Genomic DNA, 12,679 nt, shown 5'->3' with positions numbered 1-12,679 from the left:
AGGGTACCCCGCTAACCTGTATTCTGGTTTTTGACTCTACAAAGTTGCTTATTCTAATTATTTCATATCAGTGAGATCATACATATTTGTCCTTTTGTGTCTGGCTTGTTTCACTCAACATGATGTTTTCAAGATTGACCCACGTTGTCACATATATCAGATCTTCGTTCCTTTTTACAGACAAATAGCATTCTATTGTATGTATATACCACATTCTGTTTCTCCATTCATCTATTGATGACACTTGGGTTGCTTCTATCTTTTGGCAATTGTGTATAATGTCACTATGAACATTGGGGTACAAATATTTGAGTTCCTGTTTTTAATTATTTTGGAAATATACCTATAAGTGGGATTGCTGGGTCTTGTGGTAATCCTACACTTAACTTTCTGAGGAACCACCAAATGTTTTCCATAGTGACTGTACCATTTTACATTCCAACCAACAATGAACAAATATTTCTATTGCACATATGCTCTCCAAAATTTTTAATTTTCCTGTTTTTTTAATAGTAGCCATTCTAGTAGATGTGAAGTGGCATCTCATTGTGGTTTTGATTTGCATTTGTATAATGGCTAATGATGTTGAATATATTTTCATGTGCCTTTTGGCCATTGTGCTGGTTTGGATGTATTATGTCCCCCCAAATGTCATTATCTTTGATGCAGTCTTGTGTGGGCAGGAAATATATTGGTATTGATTGGGTTGGAGACTTTTGATTGGATTGGAGACTTTTGACTGGATGTTTCCATGGAGATGTGATCACTCAACTGTGGGCAAGATCTTTCATTGGATAATTTCCATGGAGCTATGCCCCGCCCATTCAGCATGGGCCTTAATTAGTTTACTGGAGCACTATGTAAGTTCAGACAGAAGGAGAGAGCTTGCTACAGCCAAGAGGGACACTTTGAAGAATGCACAGAAGCTGAGAGAGGAGCTGCAGATGAGAGACAGTTTGAAGATGGCCCTTTGAAAGCAGACCCTTGCTCCGGAGAAGCTAAGAGAGGACCAACACCCCAAGAGCAACTGAGTGACATTTTTGAGGAACTGCAGCCTAGAGAGGAACGTCTTGGGAGAAAGCCATTTTGAAACCAGAACTTTGGAGCAGACACCAGTCACGTGCCTTCCTAGCTAACAGAGGTTTTCTGGACACCAGTGGCCATCCTCCAGTGAAGGTACCCAATTGTTGATGACTTACCTTGGACACTTTATGGCCTTAAGACTGTGACTTGGTAACCAAATAACCCCTCTTTATAAAAGCCAATCCATTTCTGGTGTTTTGCATTCTGGTAGCATTAGCAAACCAGAACAGCCATTTATATATCTTCTTTGGAAAAATGTCTGTTCAAGTTTTTGCCCATTTCTTAATTGGGTTGTTTGTGTTTTTGTTGTAGAATTGTAGGATTTCTTTATGAGTTCTAGATATTAAACCCTTATCAGATATATGGTTTCCAAATATTTTCTCCCGTTGTATAGATCGTCTTTTTTTCCATGATGAAGTCCTTTGTTGCACAGAAGTTTTGAATACTGATGAGGTCCCATTTATTTATTTATTTTGTTGCTTATGCTTTGGGTATAAAGGCTTGGAAACCATTGTCAAACACAAGGTCTGGAAGAGGCTTCCCTATATTTTCTTCTAGGAATTTTATTGTCCTGGTTCTTATATTTAGTTCTTTGATCTATTTTGAGTTAATTTTTGTACATGGTGTGAGATAAGGGTCCACCTTCATTCTTTTATACATGTGTATCAGTTTTCCCAGGTATTTATTGAAGAGACTATTCTTTCCCCATTGAGTGTTCATGTCAAAAATTGATTGGCCTTAGACATGAAGGTCTATTTTTGAAATCTCAATTTGATTCCATTGATCTATTTGTCTGTCCTTGTGCCAGTACCTTACTTTTTTTTTTTTAACCACTGTAGCTTTGTAGTAAATTTTAAAAATCAGGAAATGTGAGTCCTCAAACTTTGTTCTTTTTGAAAAGATGCTTTTGGCTATTCAGGGCCCCTTACTCTTCCATAAGAATTTGATTATTGGCTTTTCCATTTTTTCAAATAAGGCTGTAGGAATTTTTTATTGGTATTGTGTTGAATCTGTAAATTGCCTTGGGTAGAATGACATATTAACAATATTTAGTTTTCTAATCCATGAGCACAGAATGTTTTTCCATTTATTTAGGTCTTCTTTGATTGCTTTTAGCAATGTTTCTTAGTTTCCCATGCATAAGTCCTTTATAACCTTGGTTAAATTTATTCTTAGATATTTGATTCTTTTAGCTACTATTGTAAATGGATTTTTTTTCTTAATTTGCTCTTCAAATTGTTCATTACTAGTATGTAGAAATACTATTGATTTTTGCATGTTGATCTTGAACCTGCCACATTGCTGAATTCATCAGTTCTAGGAGATTTGTTTTAGAGTTTTTGGGTTTTTTTTTTTTTTTTTTTTTTTTAATCTTCATTTTATTGAGATATATTCATATACCACGCAGTCATACAAAACAAATCGTACTTTTGATTGTTCACAGTACCATTACATAGTTGTACATTCATCACCCAAATCAATCCCTGACACCTTCATTAGCACACACACAAAAATAACAAGAATAATAATTAGAGTGAAAAAGAGCAATTGAAGTAAAAAAGAACACTGGGTACCTTTGTCTGTTTGTTTCCTTCCCCTATTTTTCTACTCATCCATCCATAAACTAGACAAAGTGGAGTGTGGTCCTTATGGCTTTCCCAATCCCATTGTCACCCCTCATAAGCTACATTTTTATACAACTGTCTTCGAGATTCATGGGTTCTGGGTTGTAGTTTGATAGTTTCAGGTATCCACCACCAGCTACCCCAATTCTTTAGAACCTAAAAAGGGTTGTCTAAAGTGTGCATAAGAGTGCCCACCAGAGTGACCTCTCGGCTCCTTTTGGATTCTCTCTGCCACTGAAGCTTATTTCATTTCCTTTCACATCCCCCTTTTGGTCAAGAAGATGTTCTCCGTCCCACGATGCCAGGTCTGCATTCCTCCCCGGGAGTCATATTCCACGTTGCCAGGGAGATTCACTCCCCTGGGTGTCTGATCCCACGTAGAGGGGAGGGCAGTGATTTCACCTTTCAAGTTGGCTTAGCTAGAGAGACAGGGCCACATCTGAGCAACAAAGAGGCATTCGGGAGGAGGCTCTTAGGCACAACCATAGGGAGGCCTAGCCTCTCCTTTGCAGCAACCGTCTTCCCAAGGGTAAAACCTGTGGTAGAGGGCTTGGGGGTTTTCTATATATTATGTTGTCTGTAAATAGGTACAACATATTTCTATAGATTATTTTGTCTGTAAATAGGGAGTGTTTTCCTTCTTCCTCTCTATTTGGATGCCTTTTATTTCTTTTCTGGCCTAATTGTTCTGGCAAGAACCTCCAGTATAATGTTGAATAACAATGGTGACAAAGGGTATTGTTGTCTTGTTCCTGGTCTTAAAGGGGAAGATTTCAGTCTTTCACCATTGGGTGGTGTTCTAGTTTGCTAATGCTGCCAGAATGCAAAACACCGGAAATAGATTGGCTTTTATAAAGAGGGGTTATTTGGTTACAAAGTTACAGTCTTAAGGCCATAAAATATCCATCAACAAAAGGTACCTTCACTGGAGGATAGCCAATGGTGTCCAGAAAACCTCTGTTAGCTGGGAAGGCACATGGCTAGTGTCTGCTCCAAGCTCTGGTTTCAAAATGGCTTTCTCCCAGGACGTTCCTCTTTAGGCTTCAGCTTCTCTCCAGAATGTCACTCTCAGTTGCTCTTGTGGCATTTGTCCTCTCTTAGCTTCTCCAGAGCAAAAGTCTGCTTTCAAAGGCCATCTCCAAAATGTCTCTGTAAACTGCAGTTCCTCTCTCAGCTCCTGTGCATTCTTCAAAGTGTCCCTCTTGGCTGTAGCAAGCTGCTCCTTCTGTCTGAGGTTATATAGTGCTCCAGTAAACCATCAAGGCCCATGCGGAATGAGCAGGGGCACACCTCCATGGAAATTATCCAATCAGAGTCATCACCCGCAGTTGGGTGGGGCACATTTCCATGGAAACAACCTAATCCAAACATTTCAACTTAATCCCCACTAATATGTTGGCCCCCACAAGATTACATCAAAGACAATGGCATTTTGGGGGACATAACACTTTCAAACCAGCACAGGTGGGATGGTAGCTGTGGGATTTTCATATATGCTCTTTATCATTTTGAGGAAATTTCCTTCTGTTCCTAGTTTTCTAATTGTTTTTATCAAGAAGGGATGCTGGATTCTGTCAAATGCCTTTTCCATGTCCATTGTGGGTTTTCGCCTTCATTCTGTTAATGTGGTGTATTATATTAATTGATTGTCTTATGTTGAACCTCCTTGCATCCCTGGAAAAGTCCCACTTGATCATGGCATATAATTCTTTTGATGTGCTGTTGGACTTGATTTTCTATTATTTTGTTGAGGATTTTTGCATTTATATTTGTATGGAATATTGTTCTGTAATTTTCTTTTCTTGTGGTATCACTGTCTGGCTTTTGTATTAGGATATACTGGCCTCATTGAACGAGTTCAGAATTGTTCTTTCCTCTTCAATTTATAGGAAGAGTTTGAACAGGATTGGTATCACCTTTTTTTTTCTTTTTTTTTTTGTAGATCTGTGGTAAAATTCATCTGTGAAGCCATCTGGCCTGGGCTTTTCTTTGTTGGGGTTTTTTGATGACTGATTCATTCTCTTTATTAGTTATTGGTTTGTTGAGATCTATTTCTTTTTGAGTCATTGTAGGTAGTTTGTGTTTCTAGGAATTTGTCCACTTCATCTAGGTAATGTAATTTGTTGGCATACAGTTGTTCATAGCACCCTCTAAGAGTCCTTTTTATTTCTGTGGAGTCAGTAGTAATGTTCCCCCTTTCATTTCTGATTTTAATTATTTGCATCCTCTCCTTTTCTTTGTCAATCAGCTAAGAGTTTGTTGATTTTACAGATCTTTTCAAAGAACCAATTTTTGGGGGTTTTGTTGATTCTATTTATTGTTTTTTTTTAGATTCTAAATGTCATTTGTTTCCACTCTAATCTTTGTTATTTCCTTCCTTCTGCTATTTTTTAGGTTTAGTTTGTTCTTTTCTAGATACTCCAGTTGTAAGATTAAGTCTCTGATTTGAAATCTCTCTTCTTTTTTAATGTAAGCATTTTGAGCTATAAATTTTCTTCTCAGCACTGCCTTTTGCTGCATCCCATAAGTTTTGGTATGCTGTGTTTTCATTTTCATTTGCCTCAAGATATTTCCTAATTTCCCTTGTGATTTCTTCTTTGATCTATTGGTTGTTTAAGAGTGCATTGTTTCATTTCCACATATTTATGAATTTTCCCTTTCTCCCTCTGTTAAGGATTACTAGCTTCATTCCATTGTGGTTGGAGAGGATACATTGTATGATTTTAATATTTTTGAATTTATTGAGACTTGTTTTGTGACCTAATACATGGTCTATCCTGGAGAATGATCCATGTGCACTAGAGAAGAATGCTTATTCTGATGCTGTTGTTTGAAGTTTTCTGCATATATCTGTTAGGTCTAGTTGGTTTAAGGTATCATTCAAGTCTTGTATATCCTTATTGATCTTCTGACTAAATGTTCTATCTATTATTGAAAGTGGTATATTGAAGTCTCCTGCCATTAATGTAGAACCACCTATTTCTCCCTTCAAATCTGTCAATATTTGCTTCATATATTCAGGGTATCTGCCATTAGGTGCATATATATATTTATAATTGTTTTCTCCTTCTTGTTGAATTGACCCCTTTATCAGCATATAGTGACCTTCTCTGTCCCTCTTAACTGTTTTTGACTTGACGTCTATTTTATCTGATATTAGTATAGCTAGCCTAGCTCTCCTTTTGGCCCGTTCAGTTTCAGGCTACCTGTGTCTTTTAAGTTGAGTCTCTTGTAAGCAGCATATAGTTGGGTCATGATTTTTTATTCATTCTGACAATTTCTGCCTTTTGACTCAGGACTTTAATCCATTTACATTTAAAGTCACTATTGATAATGTAGGACTGTCTTCTGCCATTTTGCTACAAGGTCTTTGTAAGTCTTGTACCATTTTTCTTCTACTTTTTGGGGTTTAGAGTCTTGGCCTTAGGGGGCATAAGATATGTATTTTTAATAAAAATAGCAATACACTTGGTAAAACAATTCAACATAGTGAATATCTCCTGTTAGCTGCCCAGCATCCCTCCTTCTTTTGGGAACCTACCCAGACTTCCTTCTTTTTTATCTGGTTTGGGCAGAATTGACCCAAAGCCCATTGTCATGATTGATCACAATGGCTGATTCAGGGATGGGCATATAATCCAATTAGCACTGACAAGCCCCAGAGAACCAGTAAGTAGGGGCTTCTGGGAAAAAGAAGCATTGACTCTTGTCTTTGGTCTTGCTGTGTAGTGATAAGGCTTGGTCGCCATCTTGCTAACTTGAGGGGAGTCATCCAGAAGATCAGGATTGTTATGTTCCACATCCCCAGGGGATCTTTTGTACCATTTACATGTGTAAAAGATGATGTTACCCCCAGAGACAGCATTCTGGTGACACTGTGGAGCCCTCATTAACCATGAGGCTGAAACTACCCACAGATTTTTCAGTTAAATAGCAAAAAATGCATTCATTTCTTAAGGCAGTTTGAGTTTCAGTTTTCTGTCATTCGCAGTATTAAGAGTCCTAATGGATACATTAAGAGGCTAAGAAGAAATAAAGTTTTCTTTCCTATTCCTAACCTCCAGTTTCATCCCATAGAGAGAATCACAAGTTTCTTACAGATACTTTGCACATGAAAACATATGTACAATGCATGCCTTTTTTGAGCAAATAGAATTGTATTAAACATATGGTTTTACATCTTGCTCTTTTAAACTTATGTTTGATATTGTGAACATCCTTCATCTACACAGATAGATTTCCCTCTTTTCTTTATGGCTGAATAATATTCTGTAAGTTGGATGTATCATAATCAATTTACTTCATCTTCTATTGATGGGAATTTAGTTTTTTTCCTCAATTTTTACTATGACAACATCTTTGCACATATATTTTTGTGCACATATGCAACTTTTTCCAAAGGATAAAATCCTAGAAATGGAATTCTTCAATTAAAGGGAATGTGTATTAGAAAATTTGCTGTCAGAATGATTATTCCAATTTACACCCTTATCATAGACAATGAGAGTATGTTTCCCCTCTCCAATGCTAATACTTTGTTAGATAAAAATTCAGAAAATTTTGCTGCTATAAAAGGTGAAAACCCTGTTGTTACTATCTTGATTTGCATTTATTTAATGAATATACACACACACAGACACACACACAAAGAAAAATACACATATTTAAGCTATTGTATATATATATATTCATTAGGTATTTTAATGTGAATTACCCATTCATATCTTTTGCCCATTTTTCTATTGGGACATTTTATTCAAACATTTATCATGCATATTTTGAATATTTGTTTTCCAAATGTGTTGTTTGTCCTTTGGCTTTGCTTTATTTCTTTATTTCTTTTTCATTTAAAGTATAACATATTTCAAACACACAGGAAAGGGTAGAAAATTATATAACACACCCATCTACTCACCATCCTGGTTTGACATGGCAACATTAGCAATATTTTCTTCAGCCTATTTTTTTGAGAATAAAATGCAACATATACCATAGAGGCTTCTTTTACACCCTCTCTGATCCCATTCCTCTCCCTCCCTTCCAGAGATAACAAATGCCTTGAAGCTGATGTGTATCTTCAAGGAGACCTGTTATAGTCCTGAAACCATCCTCATGTGTATCAAAGATTTAAGTATTTTCCCTTCTCTTTCAGAAAAAGAAAGAAAGAAAAAATTTACTGTTAACGGTTGTTCTCAAGTAAGTTACATAGAATCTGCATACATATTTCTCACAGAGCTAACTTTCACCTTACTGCAACAAATGGAACACATTAAGTTTGCAAAGATCCTGTGAGGAGCATGTTCACAAGTTGTGCTAGCCTTCTGACTGATGTTGCTAATAAATAACAGAGAAGGATCTGCTCACCAGATTTGCCTGAAATGAAGCCACTGAGGTATGATCAGATGTCACCACTATAATTTATTTTGACTCCAGGAGAGGTTATTTTTTTAAAGTCCATAATACCTCTTTCTTCCCTCTTTGAAGCAGATGTTAGTTGGGGTCAAAACCTCTGTGTCTGTCTGTGTAAAAGGTGATAGTCATCAGGGCTGGGGGTATACAGATCTGCTTGGACATACATAAAAGGAAGAAACCTCATAAGCAGAGTCATGGAACCAATGTGGTCATGTTGGAATGTTTATAAAGAGAGAAAAGACTTTAGAAAAAAATCTTTTTGTATGATCTCTAGTCTTTTGATATTCTGAAACTTCTACTCATTTTTTATTTTCAAAAGAACTCAAATTAGGCCTAACTCAAATAAAAGAGTCATCTCTGATTTTAATGCATTATTTGCAGATCTATGTTCTTTTAAAAAAGGATATGATCAACTTCCAGTATGCCAGCATGAGGAGCTCTGCGGACCAGCTCCCTAGAGAAACTGGCAAAAACTATAAGCAAAGAAAAGAAGTAATGCCTCCGGAAATGATCCTAAGGGTGACTAGCAAATGAAGAAACATTTGTTCAAGAATATCTATGACAATTTGGTAAGAAAGGTGAGAGCCTGCGGTATTTTTACCAAGACTGTTCCCTCCCTCCCCAGTCCCAGTTCAGCAAGAACAAGACTCCACTCCAGACTGCTGCAGCCAAAACACAGAGCTCTTTTCTCTCCAGCACCCAGATTGATCCTTTCTTCCCAGAAGGAGCAGGATGTCATCATTTCTTATCCTGCTTCCAGCTACCTGTTGGTGAGTCTGAATCCCAGATGGTGCTGTTGAGAGGTGGGCTCCCTTCTTCCACCCAGCCCCTACTCATGGACCAGAGGCTCTAACTTTGAGTGTGCTGTTCTGAAAATACTGAGGTTATGATCACTCTTGCCATGAGTTATGAGGTGGTGGTACCACTCCAGGGGAGGCAAGCTAAGAAGACCCCAGGCTGCTGCACACCCACCCCACTGAGTGCTCAGCTCCTACAGAAGTAGGGTCATCCCAGAAGCTTGCCTCTCCTCACCCCACCCAAGTTCTAGAGCCCTGGATCAGAGATGTTGCATGGGGGAAGAAACAGGCCATAAAGCAAGATACAGGCTAAATTGTAGGCTGGCTAGTCTGCCAGACAGATCCAGGGAATAAGAGTTAGGAGGAGCTCCTCTGGGATCAGAAAAAAAGAAACAAACACTGACCTCTGATATATTCCTTCAAAGTAGCACAATTTGATTGGATTATTTTGTGGAGCAAGTTATGCTCCAGGTCACTATGGAAAACAGTAGAGTCATCAGCTGGAAATTAGTGGAGTTTAACCCCTGAGTGTACTCAGGGAAACAGAGGAAGCAAACGACTGTCATCCCACGATGACTGAGGGCATACACAAAACTGTTCCTCACTGAAGAACAACATCAAAGGCTGAACACTATAAGGGGAAAATAGACTTCACTAAAATAATCTTGTTAGTTACTAAACAAACAAGCAAATAGCAATAACAAAGGGTGGGGGTGATCAGTACTTAGAGTTGCTACACTATAATATCTAAAACGCCTGTTTTCCAACAAACAATTGTTTTCCAAACAAACAATACACCAGAAAAAAAGGGAGCAATAGAAACCACCTGTGTGAGAGACCAGATGTTGGATTTATTAGAAAAAGACTTTAAAGTAGCCGTTATAAACATGTCCACAGAACTAAAGGAAATGATGATTGAAAGGTACCAATATGGCGGAGGCTTCTTTTGGAAATTTGAGCCCAGTTGGCTCTTTGTCTTCTGAGGATCATGATTTTGACCCCACTGCTGAGATGTTGGTTCATGATTATGATGATGAAAGAACTCTTGAAGAAGAGGAACTGATGGACGAGGGTAAAAACTTCAGTTCCGAAACTGAAGACTTAGAAAAGCACAGAATCCTACACACTTGTTTCCCACATTTGGAAGAAATTCTCTTTTCACCATGAATTGCCTTCAAGCCTCCTTTCATGGCCAGGTTTCAGAGATGTATCCGTACTTTCCCCCTTCCATTCAGGTTTCAGTTCTGCTGCTTCCACCGGGCTGAAAGGAAGGAAACATGCCTCTGGAAGATTTATTGGCATTCTATGGCTATGAACCTGCAATTCCAGCGGTTGCAGATTCCAGTGCGAATAGCTCTCCAAGTGAACTTGCAGATGAACTACCAGATATGACACTAGACAAAGAGGAAATAGCAAAAGACCTGTTGTCGGGTGATGATGAGGAAACGCAGTCTTCTGCAGATGATCTGACATCATCTGTGACTTCCCACGAAACCTCTGATTTCTTCCCTAGACCTTTACGATCAAATACCGCATGTGATGGGGATAAGGAATCAGAGGTTGAAGATGTTGAAACAGACAGTGGTAACTCACCTGAAGATTTGAGGAAGGAAATAATGGTCGGTTTGCAATATCAGGCAGAGATTCCCCCTTATCTTGGAGAGTACGATGGCAATGAGAAAGTGTATGAACATGAAGACCAGTTACTTTGGCATCCTGGTGTAGTTTTGGAGAGCAAAGTTAAGGAGTACCTTGTTGAGACTTCATTAAGAACTGGAAATGAAAAAATAATGGATAGGATTTCTGCAGTAACACACACAAGGGACAATGAACAGGCATTATATGAACTTCTTAAATGTAATCACAATATAAAGGAAGCAATTGAAAGGTATTGCTGCAATGGAAAGGCATCTCAAGAAGGAATGACCGCATGGACAGAGGAAGAATGCCGAAGCTTTGAACATGCACTCATGCTCTTTGGAAAAGATTTTCATCTTATACAGAAGAATAAGGTGAGAACTAGAACAGTTGCTGAATGTGTGGCATTCTATTATATGTGGAAGAAATCTGAACGTTATGATTACTTTGCTCATCAAACGAGATTTGGAAAGAAACGATATAACCATCACCCTGGAGTAACGGATTATATGGATCGTTTGGTAGATGAAACAGAAGCTCTGGGTGGGACAGTAAAGGAAATGATGATTAATGAAGTAAAAATATGTATGATGACAATGTTGCATCAAACAGAGCATATTAATAAAGAGGTAGAAGTTATAAAAAAAGAAACAAATGGAAATTATGGCGTTGAAAAGCACAATAACTAAAGGAAAAATTCACTAGCGTTCTCGACAGTATATTTGAACTGGCAGAAGAAACAATAAACAAAGTTGAAGATAGATCAATAGAAATTATGTAAGCCAAAGAACAGAGAGAAATAAGAAAAAAGAGAAGCCTCAGAGAAATATGGGGCACCATTAAATGTGGGACACATATATGGGTGGGAGTACTAGATGGAGAGGAGAGAGAGAAAGAACCAGAAAAAATATTCAAAGAAATAATGACGGAAAACTTCCCAAATTTACTTGCCCAGGAAACTCAACCAACCCCAAGTAGGATAAATGAAAAGGGATTCACAAAACAGACATATCATGGCAAAAATTCTGAATCTTAAAGATAAGGAGAAAATCTTGAAAGGAGCAAGAGGAAAACAATTCATTACTTATAAGGTAATCCTCAAAAGATTAATGCCTGACTTCTCAGCAAAACAATGAAATCCAGAAGGCAGTGGGATGACATTCTCAAAGTGCTCAAAGAAAAAACACTGTGATACAAGAATCCTATATCTAGCAAATCAATCTTTCAAAAATGCAAGTGAAATAAAGACTTTCACAGATAAACAAAAAAAAAAAATGGGAAATTTGTTGCTAGAAGACCTGCCTTACAAGAAATACTAGAGGAAGCTCTTCAGGCTGAAAGCAAGTAATCCTGGATAGTAATTTGAATCCACATTTAAAAAAAAGGGGGGTGGGGAGCACCAGTAATTATGTAATTATAAAAAGCCGTAGAAATGCATATTTTCTTCTTTCTTTTCATAACTGATTTAAAAACCAATTGTGTAATGTATTGTTGGGCCTATAACACATAGAAATGTAACACGTATAAAACATTTGTCAGTAACAGCACAAAGGAAGTGGGTGGGAGCAAAGTTGTGTTGGGCTGAGGAAATGACTACAGATGTTAATGAAATAATTATAAAAATGTATTGTAGGGTTTACAACATTAATAGATGTAATGTGTTTAACAATAATACAAAAAGGAAGAAAGCATAATAGAGTTATATAGGAGCAGTGTTTCTGTATATCACTGGAATTAAACTAGTGAAAATTAGAAGTTGATTTGGATAAGTTGTGTATGGTAAACCCTAGAGCAACCACTAAAAAAAAAAAAAAAAAAAAAACTCTCAAAAATGTGGTGAAGCAATCATTAAAAAGACTAAAATGCTACATTAGAAAATATTCACCTAATGCAAAAAAAAAAAAAAAAGCAGGGGAAGAGAAATAGAGGAACAAAGACTTGTGACATATAAAAAGCAAAAGGTAAAATAGCAAATGTAAATCTTATTATACCAATAACATTAAATATGAATGGATCAAATAATCCAATCAAAAGGCAAGGATTGTCAGACTGGATTAAAAGAACATGACCCTACTGTATGCTGACTATAGGAGACACATTTTAGATTCAAAGATACAAATAGAT

General features: G+C 37.3%; 1 protein-coding gene across 1 annotated transcript; it reads left to right on the top strand.

Annotated features, from left to right (window-relative positions):
* Nucleotides 1–10,194: 10,194 nt before the first annotated feature.
* On the top strand, nucleotides 10,195–11,244 carry LOC119532635 (mesoderm induction early response protein 3-like). Its single transcript, XM_037835044.1, has one exon. The coding sequence runs from the start codon at nucleotides 10,195–10,197 to the stop codon at nucleotides 11,242–11,244; it is 1,050 nt and encodes a 349-aa protein (XP_037690972.1).
* The last annotated feature ends 1,435 nt before the right edge of the window (nucleotides 11,245–12,679 follow it).

This window comes from Choloepus didactylus, chromosome 4 (assembly GCF_015220235.1).
Source record: "Choloepus didactylus isolate mChoDid1 chromosome 4, mChoDid1.pri, whole genome shotgun sequence".
NCBI classification, from domain to species: domain Eukaryota; kingdom Metazoa; phylum Chordata; class Mammalia; order Pilosa; family Megalonychidae; genus Choloepus; species Choloepus didactylus.
Note: the sequence above shows the minus strand (reverse complement) of the source record. Positions and strands in the feature narration are given on the sequence as shown.